This window comes from Schistocerca nitens, chromosome 2, assembly GCF_023898315.1.
Source record: "Schistocerca nitens isolate TAMUIC-IGC-003100 chromosome 2, iqSchNite1.1, whole genome shotgun sequence".
Taxonomy (NCBI): domain Eukaryota; kingdom Metazoa; phylum Arthropoda; class Insecta; order Orthoptera; family Acrididae; genus Schistocerca; species Schistocerca nitens.
Genome location: NC_064615.1, coordinates 1183590965 through 1183607764, shown reverse-complemented (window position 1 = coordinate 1183607764; position 16800 = coordinate 1183590965). Strand labels below are relative to the sequence as shown.

Here is a 16800-nt window from a genome sequence, read left to right as displayed (position 1 = left end):
TCACTAACCTGCCTAACCTGCCTAATCAATCGGTTAGGCGTTGTTACATGGCCATACAACATGTTTTCCGCGTTACTTCCAGAACAGAACTGAAGCAGCTGCTAGCCAGGGACTGCACATCTGGTCCTTACTAGTGTAGCGATCTGGCCAGAAATTTTCTGTCAAAATTTCATTTTCTTGGATACACCAAGAAGATAATGCGTAATATTTCTCACCTGTTATTCCTGTTAGTTGTTTATTTCCATTCTGGTAGTCTGAATCTATGGATTTTGCTAGTAATTATAACAACACTGATTATTTGAAAACCCAATCAACCACATACTCAGACAGTGATTGGCATTCATCCATTCGGTTTTACTCCGCCCAGCCCGTATAGCCCTGTCCCCTTTTGTCTGCGGAAAGTTTATTTCTAGATGTGACGGGGATTCTTCTGACAGAGACATCACATACACTATACACACATTCAAAAATCAACTTACGATTCATTTAGAAATCAATTTGAAATGTGTTCAAAAACCAACAGGGATGCGTTTGAAAATCATAAGAAGAATCGATAGACCAATATGCGCTGGATGCTAGGCACATTGTGAAACAAGGTTTTTTTTCCCTCAAGAATACGAATTTGGCGCCTCCTTTTCCTGGTAGCATCTAGCTGCTTGCTGCGACTGCTTGCACAGCCAACAGCCACATTCCCGTAGCCAGAAGCAGGAGAATCTACATCTCAAATGCGACTTAACGTGCATGCGCTTGAGCCCGCTCATAACTGCTAAAATGAATCTAATGTAATTTTCGTTTTTTTCTCTTGTTTGTTTTATTGTTTAAGTATTATTTGCAGTAGTGGGATACAGTAATATTCTTTGTTAAAGTATTGGTTCTTGCCAGTCAGAATTACAAAAATTTAACTGAAAACTAAAACAATGAAAAATTCCTGGAATTCTAAAAAAATCCTAGGTTTTTCCCTGCTTTCTCCTGGACGAAAGGATTCCCAGGTTTTTCCCGGTTCTCCCAGTTGTCCCGGGTCGTATACACCCTGCATGAGGTGACAACTCTGCAGCACCAGACAGAAACTGCCACTCATTCATTGGCCTAAATTAGGTTCAGCAAGAAGGGGCAGACCTGCATCATTATGCCATGTAGGAAGATCAATAAACCTCTTTGTAACTGTTAACAGCGTTAGCCCTGGGCTCCACAGCCTGTCACATCACAGCCATTCACTCACCCCTAAGCACGAGCAACATGCTACACAGCAAATACAATGACCTGGTGGCTACAGTGGATCTGGTGCCTGTGTCCATGCTGTGCAAATCCGTGATGTCAGTTCGTCAGCAGACCTGACTATGATGACACATACATTGTGCCAGTTACACACTATGAACGGTAGTATTCCATCGACTGTTATACACTTTTGTCATACAAACAACATTGTCCAATCAAGCTATAACAACATTACTCACATTAGCAGCATTAAAAGTAATTCTGCCAATAATTAGCAAATTACTGTACCGATCAAATTTTCAGCCCGATCTAATTTTTGGGAGCAAAGCTCTATGGAATCTTCCAGTTCCTTTTTCTTCTTTGCCATGGCAGTAAACTCATCATTTAAAGCTTGAAGCTTATCTGTGACCTGGAAGTAAGTATAACTTAGAGTAGTCACCGTCAACCATTACATAGTCACATATATGACAGAAAATTATTTCAAATTTGCACATATCATAAATATTTTTAAAATAACAAAGAAAAATCTAAATAAAATACTGTGTATAACAAGAAATATCAGATAACAGTAATGACAAGGACTGAACACTTCGCAGCATGTTATGCATACTTAAATTAACAAATACAGAAGACAAGGAGAGGAACTGACAGGAAATACAAATGACAGTTTTTATGAGGCATCATCTATGATTACACAGAAATGCCACCACCTAAAATAAAATTGTTTTTGTCAATGTACTTTTAAAAATCGCACTTAAAAGCAATGGTAGCTCATGCAAAATTGTACCTTTAAATGCGAACACTTTAGGTCAGGCTTTACCATGACTGTTATTGGCATTAAATGAAACAAACAAACTTACTGTTACCAGTTACTATTTATTTATCTCCATGATGCATTTCAAAGGTTTACACCTCCATCATTAGGTGGATTTACATTTGTTAGTAAGATGTTTGTGTGTGTGTTTTTTTTTTCTTTTTTGAGGAACTTATGGCACTGTCTATGTGGTCACTGGTTCCTTTTGCTGTCATAGCTCATCACATGTATACTGTCATATTTTGTAAACACACAAGTCATACCAAAACGTAAATCCACCTGACGATAGAGATTTAAACCTTTGAAATGCATCGCGAATGCAAAAAAAACAGCGACTGGTAACAGAAAAATTGTTGTTTCATTTAATGTCAAAATTGTACCAATGTGCTTCAATATTACAATAAACAGGTCATGCGTAACTATGTTGTCTTGTTAAAGTTAAGATACTGGTTTTGCATAATGCACTAAGACAAAATTTGTTGGTTACATGGTTATGATTTTTGCATGTTTCTATTAATGCATTAATATGTCTTAGACCTTTCACTTCCCTTCAACACCATACTTCACTGTTCCTGAATGACAAACATGGAAAGCAAGAAACTGCATTGTGATCATCCTACTCACAGACAAAACTCCTTTCATATACTTTCACACTAAATTTTCTTATTTACTCGCTAGCCTTTCGATAGTAATCATGACTAAGTTGAATATATTTTTTTCCACATATAAATTGACAGTTTAAATATTTTAAATTTTCTCATTAATCATTTAACATTGTGGGAAAAATGAAGTAGAAGAAGAAGAAGAAGAAGAAGATGATGATGAAAAAGAAGAAGAAACAAAAGAAAACAGATGGTGGCAGCAGGAAGTGAACTCAAGTTGATGAACTGCCAGGCAGGGTGCTTTATCACTGGACTATAAAGCTGTGCTGCTTGTAAATCCCTTATAATCTATGTGTAAATCTTTAGAGAGCATTTTACCTTTCCCAACAGCCCACTCACGCAAAATATTCTAGGAACATCAAAGGGACTTGTACCCACTTCCACTCACATTCTACCCACTTCTATTCTACACTTGCATAATACTTTACGTCCACTTTTGAAGAAAAATACTGACCCGATGCTCTCAGCAGCTTAGCACCCTCAAAGCCAGCAGGGATGATGTCACATGAGAGCCTTCCCCAGTCAAAAAGAGACAACTACGACCCTTCTCAGATTTGATCATAGTGTGGCTGATCACTGCTTCAACACTCAACACTGATTTCTATTCATTGTGGAGAGACCACAATGAAACATGTTTTCGTAATTTTTATTTGCATAATAAAAAGCATTCAAAGAGTAATGGCATAATTTTAGTGAAATTGCCAGCTCACTTTTGAAGAGAAATGGTATACTTTTGGTGCAATATTTACATTGTGGTGTAGCACATTAGCACATGATCACAAGCACCACTGCTTAGAAGCAAGGGTCTAAAACAGAATAGCAGTAACCTTATCTAAGCATTGGCTCATGTGTACAATATGAATTTGTATGTATGAATGTATAAGGACATGTGATATTTTATATTTATTTACTCAAATATTTCATATGTTGAAGGTTCTCCTTACTGACATAATACAGAGTATTTCAAAAAGGACTTTACAACTTTAAAAATTCATATAAATTTATTGAAAGAGGACATAGGGCTGAATTTAGTGTTATTCTGTAGGGAAACACATCAAGTTTTTTACCTGAAACTAAAGATGTTGCATGTGGCTTCCATTGGTTATCCTGTACACACCCCATCGGAAGTCAGTTTCTTCCCAAACTCACTGTAGCATTGCAGGTGTAACTTACTCAGTGGCAGTGTAAATTCTTGCTCTAAGTTCAGGTAGAGAAGCTGGCACAGGAGGTACAACCAGGATGTCCCTGATGAATCCCCATATAAAAAATCGAGTGGTGTCAGGTCTGGGGAACAATTGGCACATCATGGCCAAACCATTGACCTGGAAAATGGTCACTGCGAAAATCCTGGACATCAGTCAGGTAGTGGGGTGGTGCACCATCTTTCATGAAGTAAAAATTTTGTTCTTGGTCATCTGTAGTATCAAAAATTGTTGTAACATATTTGGGTACACTATCCCATTGATGGTTCTCTCATGGAGGAAAAGGAGTTGTACATTTTTTTCTTGCTCAACGCACAAAAACCATCCAGTTTATGGCATGGACATGTTGCAATATTTTGATGTGGATTTTCACTGTCCCAAATCCTACAATTATGTGTGTTAACCTTGCCACTTAAGTGAAAAATTAACTTGCCAGAGAAGATGATTTTGGTGAAGAAATGTTCATCGTCATGTAACTGATTTAACATATCCCCACAGAAGTTCTTGTGACCAATTTTATCAGTGTCATTTATTGCTTGTACCAGCGTCAATCTGTACGGTTTCAAATGCAAACAGTTTCTCAACACACGCCTAATAGCTGTATGTGGGATCTGCAGTTCATGAGATGAATGTCAGATCGATTTCATGGGGCTATTGACAAAATATTGTCTCACTTGCCCAATGTCGTCATCAGATGTGCTTGGACAGCCAGATGATGTCCCATGTCTTACCAAGCACCCTGTTCCTACAAAACATTTACGCCACTCATAAACTGTAGGCCTACTAGGAGGATCTTTAGTGTACTTGATATGGAAATTATGCTGAACTGTGGTTGCCGACTTTGATTCTTCAAACTATAACACATAGCAAACCATAATTGATGGTAGCACTCCTTACGGTGTGATTCAGCACCAGTGAACTATGTGAGCCAAAACTTGATGTTCTTCTCTACAAATTGACACTACGATCACCTCTGTAGGTACTATGAATTAATTTATATGAATTTTCGAATTTGTAAAGTGCTTTTTGAAATGCCCTGTACATAGGATGTGATGGATAATCATTAGAAGCAATAGAAAGTAAGCAAAGCATAGATGTTAATGCCCAAATACTAGAACTTATTCAGAGAAAGTGATGAAGGAAGAGATTAAAAAGTTAACATTAAACTATATTACTGAAGATTCATAGCGGTAAAACCAGAATGTGAAAGTATAAGAAGGAAAAATAAAGGATTACAGGGAAAGTAATAAGACAAAAATAAAACAGAGAAAAAAATAAAGAAATGAACATACGCAGAGAAGGACAAGACAAAGAAACAACAGATTAAGTTGTGAAAAGTGATGATAGGAAGAGATGCAAGATCAAATGAAACTTCAGCTGTGATAGAAGTGGTTTTTATAGAGCCCAATGCTTCCACAACATTCACTCAGAGGAACTTGGTAATTTGTCTAAAAGTGACTACATTACACTTATTGGTGTATTTGATGATGAATGTAAAAACAAAGTGAATGTAGCTTTCCAGGAAACATTCACGTACCTGAAATAAATGATTCGTATGGATATTATTCTTTGGAATGTTCATCATCATTACAATCTGCCCCCTTTGTCTTCTATTAATAAATGGTTTAATAATTCATATAAATATGTAGACACTTCAAAAATATAAATATTGTAGATACTGGTCAAATGCTCTACACTAAACACAGGCTCTATCTGAATGGCTTTGGAAGGTGGCTCATTATACAATCAAAGAAATGGTAAGGAAATGTGTCAGGTTAACAATGTAGTGCTGAATTAGCAATCAATGTTTACACACAATGTAGTGTTAAACACTCAAATCTTTTTTGGGATATACAATGTGTTTAACAGTCTGCTCCAAACAGTGAAAAAAGGGAGTAGCTCAGACATCATCATCATCATCATCATCATCATCATCAGAATCTAATCATTTGCCATATAATACAACACGCATAAAAAGTTAGGAACAGCTAAGAAAATTATCATGAACAGATAACCCCGAAGCACAGAGTGTAATGTTCTTGCACATTAATATGCTGTCTACATCTACATCTACATCTGCATCTACATCTACATCCATACTCCACAAGCCACCTGACGGTGTGTGGCGGAGGGTACTTTGAGTACCTCTATCGGTTCTCCCTTCTATGCCAGTCTCATATTGTTCATGGAAAGAAAGATTGTCGGTATGCCTCTGTGTGGGCTCTAATCTCTCTGATTTTATCCTCATGGTCTCTTCGCGAGATATACATAGGAGGCAGCAATATACTGCCTGACTCCTCAGTGAAGGTATGTTCTCGAAACTTCAACAAAAGGCCCGTACCAAGCCACTGAGCATCTCTCTTGCAGAGTCTTCCACTGGAGATTATCTATCATCTCCGTAACACTTTCGCGATTACTAAATGATCCTGTAACGAAGCATGCTGCTCTCTGTTGGATCTTCTCTCTCTCTTCTATCAACCCTATCTGGTACGGATCCCACACTGGTGAGCAGTATTTAATCAGTGGATGAAGAAGTGTACTGTAACCTACTTCCTTTGTTTTCGGATTGCATTTCCTTAGGATTCTTCCAATGAATCTCAGTCTGGCATCTGCTTTACTGACAATTAATTTTATATGGTCATTCCATTTTAAATAACCCCTAACGCCTACTCCCAGATAATTTATGGAATTAACTGCTTACAATTGCTGACCTGCCATATTGTAGCTAAATGATAAAGGACCTTTCTTTCTATGTATTTGCAGCACATTACACTTGTCTACATTGAGATTCAATTGGCATTCCCTGCATCATGTGTCAATTCGTTGCAGATCCTCCTGCATTTCAGTACGATTTTCCATTGTTACAACCTCTCGATATACTACAGCACCATCTGCAAAAAGCCTCAGTGAACTTCCGATGTTATACACAAAGTCATTTATGTATATTGTGAATAGCAACAGTCCTACAACACTCCCCTGTGGCACACTTGAAATCACTCTTACTTCGGAAGACTGCTCTCTCTAATGTAGCTGGCTGAACTTCAGCACTATTTGAAACACTTAAATTGCAATGTGCTTTTAGTAAATGAACACATCATCAGCCATGAAAATTAAAATTATATGCACTGTACAGTTATGAATGGCTAACTATCATCTGCAGGACAAGTGTGAAGCATGGAAGTGTATCTGTTTATGTTAAGGAAAGCATGAACCTAATCTCTGCATTTATAGATGTAAGTAAATTGTGGTTAAAGACAAAATTTGAAACGGCAGCCATGCTATTGTCAAAACAGGAAATAACAGTTGCTTCAGTTGCCACTCCCTAAATCATGAAGAAGACTCATTTGTAAAATTGCTCGAGAATATGATACATTTGTTCCTTCAACATAAAAACTGTGGAGTACTAATAACTGATGGTATCAATGTGGACATTAGATTAAGATGAGAGATGTTAATTATTTTAAAAATACATTATGATCTCTTAACTTCTGTCACATAAATAACAAACTATAAGGTTATATCTAAAAACAAAGATGATGTGACTTACCAAACGAAAGCGCTGGCAGGTCGATAGACACACAAACAAACACAAACATACACACAAAATTCAAGCTTTCGCAACAAAATGTTGCTTCATCGGGAAAGAGGAAAGGAGAGGCAAAGACGAAAGGATGTGGGTTTTAAGGGAGAGGGTAAGGAGTCATTCCAATCCCGGGAGCGGAAAGACTTACCTTGGGGGAAAAAAGGACAGGTATACACTTGCACACACACACATATCCATCCGCACATACACAGACACAAGCAGACATTTGTAAAGACAAAGAGTTTGGGCAGAAATGTCAGTCGAGGCGGAAGTAGAGGCATAGATGTTGTTGAGAGACAGGTGAGGTAGGGGCGGCGGCAAATTGAAATTAGTGGAGATTGAGGCATGGCGGATAACGAGAAGATGGGATATACTGAAGGGCAAGTTCCCATCTCCGGAGTTCTGACAGGTTGGTGTTAGTGGGCAGTATCCAGATAACCCGGATGGTGTAACACTGTGCCAAGATGTGCTGGCCGTGCACCAAGGCATGTTTAGCCACAGGGTGATCCTCATTACCAACAAACACTGTCTGCCTGTGTCCATTCATGCGAATGGACAGTTTGTTGCTGATCATTCCCACATAGAGAGCTTCACAGTGTAGGCAGGTCAGTTGGTAAATGACGTGGGTGCTTTCACACGTGGCTCTGCCTTTGATCGTGTACACCTTCCGGGTTATAGGACTGGAGTAGGTGGTGGTGGGAGGGTGCATGGGACAGGTTTTACACCGGGGGCGGTTACAAGGGTAGGAGCCAGAGGGTAGTGAAGGTGGTTTGGGGATTTCATAGGGATGAACTAACAGGTTACGAGGGTTAGATGGACGGCGGAAAGACACTCTTGGTGGAGTGGGGAGGATTTCACGAATGATGGATCTCATTTCAGGGCAGGATTTGAGGAAGTCGTATCCCTGCTGGAGAGCCACATTCAGAGTCTAATCCAGTCCCAGAAAGTATCCTGTCACAAGTGGGGCACTTTTGGGGTTCTTCTGTGAGAGGTTCTGGGTTTGAGGAGATGAGGAAGTGGCTCTGGTTATTTGCTTCTGTACCAGGTCGGGAGGGTAGTTACGGGATGCAAAAGCTGTTTTCAGGTTGTTGGTGTAATGGTTAAGGGATTCCGGACTGGAGCAGATTCGTTTGCCACGAAGACCTAGGCTGTAGGGAAGGGACCGTTTGATGTGGAATGGGTGGCAGCTGTCATAATGGAGGTACTGTTGCTTGTTGGTGGGTTTGATGTGTACGGACGTGTGAAGCTGGCCATTGGATAGGTGGAGGTCAACGTCAAGGAAAGTGGCATGGGATTTGGAGTAGCACCAGGTGAATCTGATGGAACCAAAGGAGTTCAGGTTGGAGAGGAAATTCTGGAGTTCTTCTTCACTGTGAGTCCAGATCATGAAGATGTCATCAATAAATCTGTACCAAACTTTGGGTTGGCAGGCCTGGGTAACCAAGAAGGCTTCCTCTAAGCGACCCATGAATAGGTTGGCGTACGAGGGGGCCATCCTGGTGCCCATGGCTGCTCCCTTTAATTGTTGGTATGTCTGGCCTTCGAAAGTGAAGAAGTTGTGGGTCAGGATGAAGCTGGCTAAGGTAATGAGGAAAGAGGTTTTTGGTAGGGTGGCAGGTGATCGGCGTGAAAGGAAGTGCTCCATCGCAGCAAGACCCTGGACGTGCAGAATATTTGTGTACAAGGAAGTGGCATCAATGGTTACAAGGATGGTTTCCGGGGGTAACAGACTGGGTAGGGATTCCAGGCGTTCGAGAAAGTGGTTGGTGCCTTTGATGAAGGATGGGAGACTGCATGTAATGGGTTGAAGGTGTTTATCTACGTAGGCAGTGATACGTTCTGTGGTGGCTTGGTAGCCAGCTACAATAGGACGGCCGGGATGATTGGGTTTGTGAATTTTAGGAAGAAGGTAGAAGGTAGGGGTGCGGGGTGTTGGTGGGGTCAGGAGGTTGATGGAGTCAGGTGAAAGGTTTTGTAGGGGGCCTAAGATTCTGAGGATTCCTTGAAGCTCTGCCTGGACATCAGGAATGGGATTACCTTGGCAAACTTTGTATGTAGAGTTGTCTGAAAGCTGACGCAGTCCCTCAGTCACATACTCCCGACGATCAAGTACCACAGTAGTGGAACCCTGTCCGCCGGAAGAATGACGATGGATCGGTCAGCCTTCAGATCACGGATAGCCTGGGCTTCAGCAGTGGTGATGTCGGGAGTAGGATTGAGGTTTTTTAAGAAGGACTGAGAGGCAAGGCTGGAAGTCAGAAATTCCTGGAAGGTTTGGAGAGGGTGATTTTGAGGAAGAGGGGGTGGGTCCCGCTGTGACGGAGGACGGAACTGTTCCAGGCAGGGTTCAATTTGGATAGTGTCTTGGGGAGTTGGACCATTAGGAGTAGGATTAGGATCATTTTTCTTCGTGTCAAAGTGATATTTCCAGCAGAGAGTACGGGTGTGGGACAGTAAAACGTTGACAAGGGCTGTTTGGTTGAATCTGGGAGTGGGGCTGAAGGTGAGGCCTTTGGATAGGACAGAGGTTTCTGATTCGGAGAGAGGTTTGGAGGAAAGGTTAACTACTGAATTAGGGTGTTGTGGTACCAGATTGTGTTGATTGGAATTTTGAGGTTTTGGGGGGAGTGGAGCTGGAAGTGGGAGATTGAGTAGATGGGAGAGACTGGGTCTGTGTGCAATGTGAGGAGGTTGAGGTTTGCTGGAAAGGTTGTGAAGGGTGAGTGAGTTGCCTTTCTGGAGGTGGGAAACCAGGAGATTGGATAGTTTTTTGAGGTGGAGGGTGGCATGCTGTTCTAATTTGCGATTGGCCTGTAGGAGGATGCTCTGAACAGTTGGTGTGGATGTGGGAGAGGCAAGATTGAGGACTTTTATTAAGGATAGGAGTTGACGGGTGTGTTCATTGGCTGAGTTGATGTGTAGGTGAAGAATTAGGTGGGTGAGGGCAATGGATTGTTCAGTTTGGAACTGGTATAGGGACTGGTGGAAAGAAGGATTACAGCCAGAGATGGGAACTTTAAGTGTGAGGCCTTTGTGGGTAATGCCAAATGTCAGACAAGCCTGAGAAAATAGAATATGGGAGTGTAATCTGGCTAGGGCGAAGGCATGTTTGCGGAGGGAATGTAAGTAAAACTTGATGGGGTCGTTGTGGGGATGTTGTGAGGGTGACATGGTATTAGAAGGTGTGAAAAAAGGCGAAAAAGTGTTGGTTATAGCTGGGCTATGTTGATCCTGTGGTGAACTTGGGTTGGTAGACAACGATGTGCACAAAGGTTATGTGGTTGTGTTGCCGCCAAAACACGTTAAAGGTTGGAGCAATTCGGGAAAATTTCTGAAAAACTGCGTGTAAATGTATTAAAAGGAGTGGTTTAGTGGTGGCAGATTGTGAAAATTAGGCTAACAATTGTCTGACGAAGAAATAATGACGTTAAAACCTGTGGGAAGCGGCTAAAAAAGATCAGTGATGTGGGAAAAAACGGAAATGGAAAAAAAGCGAAAAAACAAAAGTTATTAGAACTGACCGAAATGGCTGTTTAATAGCTGAAAGGAACTGTTTGTGAACTGGAAACGGTGGATTTTGTGGCAGCGGTATTGTTGAAAGCGGGAAAAAAAAAAATGTTTGGTTATGGTTTGGAAGTGGGTTACGTATTATTGGGTATATATAGGCGGGATAAAATTGTATGGTAGATTCGGTAAAGAGGAGAAGGTGAAAACAAAGTGAAACTACTTGCAAAAACAGAAAGAGAAAATAAGACAGGAAAGATTTCAAAATGCAACAGTGACAATAACAAACGTAATTGTTGGGTTCAAATTAATGATACAAATATAATAGAGGGAAACATTCCACGTGGGAAAAATATATCTAAAAACAAAGATGATGTGACTTACCGAACGAAAGTGCTGGCAGGTCGACAGACACACAAACATACACACGAAATTCAAGCTTTCGCAACAAACTGTTGCTTCATCGGGAAAGAGGAAAGGAGAGGGAAAGACGAAAGGATGTGGGTTTTAAGGGAGGGGGTAAGGGGTAATTCCAATCCCGGGAGCGGAAAGACTTACCTTGCGGGAAAAAAGGACAGGTATACCTAACCTTTGTAACCTGTTAGTTCATCCCTATGAAATCCCCAAACCACTTTCCCTACTCTCTGGCTCCTACCCTTGTAACCGTCCCCGGTGTAAAACCTGTCCCATGCACCCTCCCATCACCACCTACCCCAGTCCTGTAACCCGGAAGGTGTACACGATCAAAGGCAGAGCCACGTTTGAAAGCACCCACGTGATCTACCAACTGACCTGCCTACACTGTGACGCATTCTATGTGGGAATGACCAGCAACAAACTGTCCATTCCGCATGAATGGATACAGGCAGACAGTGTTTGTTGGTAATGAGGATCACCCTGTGGCTAAACATGCCTTGGTGCACGGCCAGCACATCTTGGCACAGTGTTACACCGTCCGGATTATCTGGATACTTCCCACTAACACCAACCTGTCAGAACTCCGGAGATGGGAACTTGCCCTTCAGTATATCCTCTCTTTCAGTATATCCTCTCTTTACATCACAGACAAACATATAACAGGAAAAAATGGAGAATATACTCAACATGGAAGAGCTCTAAGACTAATTAGTGACTCAAATCTAAACCAGTTGATAAATAAATTGAATCCAACAAAATGAGATGACACTATATGCAAATGCCAATGAATCAATCAAACATTTTTTTATTAGATTTTGAAGCATTTTGTTCTAAACAACATAATAAACCATGCAAGGGCAATGGTTGTACTAAAAAAAGCTGTACACTGTATCTAGTGAAAATGAGAATAATGGTGCTGATATGGCACAAAAGGTAAAAGCATAGCAACACTGATGAGGATATTTATGTGACAATGAAGAAACACTTAACAGATCAGAATTCCAGACGTAAGGGTGTAAACCAATACACATATATACTTTCTTAAAATGACACAAAGAGGCCATTTTGACCCCCACATAAAATATTTTCATATTTGACTTTAAAATGTCCTTTTTGTGTATGTTAATCCCTATCTTTTACCGATTATAACAATAGTTATTTAACACAATAATTAATACATTACTTATTAAAAATAAAATCCACTAACTTACCTATTTGACAATGTTCACATTAACAAGTTTCCTAAATCGTAGAACCTTCTAGGAAGGACAAAGAGGGCAGAGGGAGAAGGATGTAAGGAAAATAGATGAGAGAACAATACAAATGGTATATAAAAAACGGAACTATTACTGAATAAGTAGAAAAAAAAACCACAGTTATGTAACAAAGTGAGTTATATGTAGGAAATTCTTGAAGTGTATACTTTTATATATGAATACCAAGCCAGTACACAGTCATCTTTGTGAAATAAATCTAACAAAATGTTTAGTTTTTATTATACCATCTCTCAGAAGCCACTATAAATGTTACAGGTATGAAGTTACATTACATTTGGATTTGTAGTTTGGTAAAAATTGGCAATGTTATGGATGGTGTACTTCCAGATATTCAAGCAAGTTTTTGTTGTTTCCACTGTATGGACAATATTTCAATGACCATCCCAGCTGTCATATTTAGGAAATTGACAGATGGAATTGCTGGCATTAATATTAGATTAGTGTACTAGCTTCTAGGGTTTTCATGTTGCGCGTTGGTATTCCATTTGCTGTGAGTTTATTTATTTGTTATCAATTTTATTTGTAGTTCACTGTTGCTGTTTGAGTAATACATATTGTCATTCTGTCATTAGCAGACAGTGGGTGAAGGTTTTGATGCTAGAAAATGGAGTGCCAAGTGGAGAAATCAGATCGTTTCCAACATATCCCTCTGTTTACATTCAATAGAGGGATTAAAGCAGTGGAGGCAGCCAGAAGCATTTGCCCCATCTGTGGGGATAATGCCTCTGGACAGCGCATGGCAAGAAAATGGTTTTCTCATTTTAAGCAGGATTGACATTAGTGACTCTTCACATTAAGGAAGACCTTCGGGGTTTGATGAAGATTGTTTAAACGTATTAATCCAGAATGATCCACATGAGTGTACTTGAGAACTAAAAAATGTGATGAACTGTGATTATTCCACCAGCACACGATATTTACATGCAATGGGCAAGGTTTAAATATTACATTATGGGTACTGCATACTATAAACCAAAATCAGAAAAATTTGTTGGAGGCCACATGTGAATCTCTGCTTCCTCGTCAATGATTAGCTCATGAACAATGTTGCCATTCCTGTCGTTTATGATTACTGGTATGAGAAATGGTGTATTTAAGCTAACATACGGAAAAGAAATCATACAATGGAAAATCCAGGATGGAATGTAACAACTATGACAAGGAAAGTTGGTACTCACCATACAGCGGAGATGCTGAGTCACAGAGTCTTTTTGTTGTGCCTATCTGCAACTCAGTATCTCCGCTATACAGAGAGTAACAACTTTCCTCCTCATAATTGTTATACAATGAAAAGAAAGGAATGGTTGAGCCCAAACAAAGCATCAACTCCCCATACAAAGACCTGCACGCATCCACAAAAGATCATTTCAAGTATTGATGGAAGAACAATGTCGTGGTGCACTAAGAATTGCTTCCCCGAAGTGTAATCACCAATTTTGATATTTATTGTCAACAACTCAGATGTTTTATAGATGCAATCCAAGAACAAGGACCAGGAAGACTGCGTGAAGTAATGCTACTCTATGATAATGCCCACCCGTATTCTGCCAGACTGACGAGAAACTTTATACAGGAGTTGGACTGGGAGATCATTCTGCTCTCACATTATTCACCTGATCTTGCACCCAAAGATTTTCTCCTTTTCTGTTCCCTATTGAACAACCTTCAAGAAACTTCTTTTTCTGTGTGAAAATGTGCTCCAAATATGGCTTGATGAGTTGTTTGCCTCAAAACCATGATTTCTGTGGTCGCGGAATCAAAAAGTTACCCCAGAGTTCGCAAACTGGTATAAAAATTTAAGGATAAAAAATAATTGATAACTAATGTCTCTGTTGTGTTTATTAAACTTATGGAATAATGTTATAAACTTATGCACCAACCCAATACATTCAGGAAACAAAATGTGTAGTACTGCCAGGAAAACTAAGAGGTCACACTGACTGGCTTTCAGATCTAACAGATGGGAGAAAAGTTTAGATAGGAAGGACTGGACACTCAGACAAAGCCATGTGTACTGAGAATAAGTGTGTATTATGCAGCTCTGTAATGTCACAAGGACTTTTAGTGTGCAATTCAGTGGTAAAATAATGATTATTTGCTTGTTTCATTACAATAATCAGCAACTAAAATGTCATTGTGTTACCTCTTTCAACTGTGCCCTCTTTTCATTGAGTTTGTCCATTTGAACAGCCAATTCAGCTTCTGCTTCTGCAAGTTTTGCTTTTTTGGGAGCAACTATCTTAATAACACGATCGTAAACTTCCATTGCTCTCACCCACTTGCACAGCCCTTCACAAGCTGTAGAAACTTTCTTAATAATATTCGGATTGAAATCCTTATTTGGTATGAATCTGAAAAATAAAATTCATTTTTGCAGACTGAAGCGAACAAAGTGGCATTACATAAAGTGAGGTTACTGAGTAGTAAATTTAAATAATGTGTGTTGAATTTCATTTTACACTGCAATTCTCAAAAAACACTTGTAATGTATGTATGTTTACTTTTCACGAATTCTTTTCATTATTGCAGGCGAAATATCATCTTTATCATAAGCTTTAAGGCTGTCCAAAAACTTGAGATCTGCCAGAAGTTTCAGCGAAGGCCCCCAGTAGTCTTCAATGACTCGGCCACTTCCTGAGGGATCTGGCTTCCTCTCTGGTTTTGCACCCTTCATGATGCATACAGCTTCCATTACCTAGAACCAAAAATTCATTTCAAAAATACTATACTGATGTGACTTAACATTTTCCAAATTAAATTAAATTTACTGATGTATTATGTGTTACATTGAATGTTGTTACTAAGACACTGCAATAAGCTAAGTCAAAATATCACGGTGTTCCAAATAACATAATACCTAAAAGCCTCAGTGACACTATTATTTGCAATGGTATTATCATTTATAATGACATTCACAAAAATAAAAATGGGTCATATTTTGGTAAGTTAATGAGGAATAAAATAAGGTATTAATATAGAGAATAGAGTTTAGAATAGAATAAAGTTTATTCATCTTCAAACATTTTACACATACATGCGGTACATAAAATTTAATAATATTTACTTCAGTAATGCATTGATACATACACTGTGAATATTATATAAGCACGAACCTAAAAACAAGGATTTATTACGACTTAGCATGACAGTAATTAGTCCCAACTTTATGTCAATCTGTTCCTCATACTGTTTTAAGGAGTAGTACGCTTTCTTCTGAAACCATTCTGCTAAAATAATTTAAATGTAATGTAGGAAACATAATGGGCAGCTTCTGGAAGTTACTGTAGTAGGGCTTTGCTTACATTATTCCTCAGTATGTACAACATATACAGTTTCTGTGTGGTTCACCCAGCTGAGTTTTTGATGTATGTAGAGACATAACAGTTTGATTATTTTGTGATCTTCATTGCAGACACTTAAACTCAAAACAATGTCTTCAGTTTTATTGTTATTGATTTCTAAATAATTTGCCTGAAATCATTAGTGCAATAGCCCACTGATATATCTACAATATGTAGCAGCTCTTCTAGGTCACCTACTTGTGTGGTTGGAGGTGTATCATCTGCTCACATAGCAAGTATGTGTGTAAGTTGTTTACACATACAGTGAACAGGAATGGTCCCAGTATTGTGCCTTGTGAAATGCCTTTTGTAATGGGTCATAAGTCTGATCTTTGGTTGTCTGCTCTGTTGCTTCAGAACGATTCTATAAGGTGAAGAGCACCCTCTCCAACTCTGTGGTACTGGAGATTTTTGATGAGTATATTGTGGGAGTCAGTATCAAAAGCTAATCTCAAATCCAGAATAGTTGCACAGGTTGTTTTCTTATGCTAAAGAATCATATCTTTGGTCCCCCCTTTCCAAACAAATCTTACCAATTTAACTCCTGCTGGAGGGTTTTTCATAGATTTCACTATAGTAATATCTGCCGGTTTCAGGGTGTCCAAAGCAGTTAAGGCAGCCTCCAATGCAGGAATAGCTTGTGACAGCTCACTTTCACAGTCATCCTTAATTGACTGTGCAACAGCTGCTGCTTCATTCGCTAATGCTTCATCTGCACCAACAGTCTGCAAAATCCAGTTAATCTCATTGAAATGATTGAAACATGAAAGCAAAAATGCTATTTA

The 16800-nt window shown here is 39.4% G+C and overlaps 1 protein-coding gene across 1 annotated transcript in view; it reads right to left on the bottom strand.

Moving 5' to 3' along the window:
- LOC126235648 (dynein axonemal heavy chain 3) overlaps positions 1–16800 on the bottom strand; it is a 1245905-nt gene that overhangs the window by 438896 nt on the left and 790209 nt on the right. Inside the window, exons 43-46 of the mRNA XM_049944362.1 lie at positions 16549–16740; positions 15176–15369; positions 14818–15025; positions 1504–1624 (exon numbers count right to left, since the gene is read on the bottom strand). Of these exons, the coding sequence (XP_049800319.1) occupies positions 1504–1624; positions 14818–15025; positions 15176–15369; positions 16549–16740 (715 nt within the window). The remainder of the gene's footprint in view (positions 1–1503; positions 1625–14817; positions 15026–15175; positions 15370–16548; positions 16741–16800) is intronic.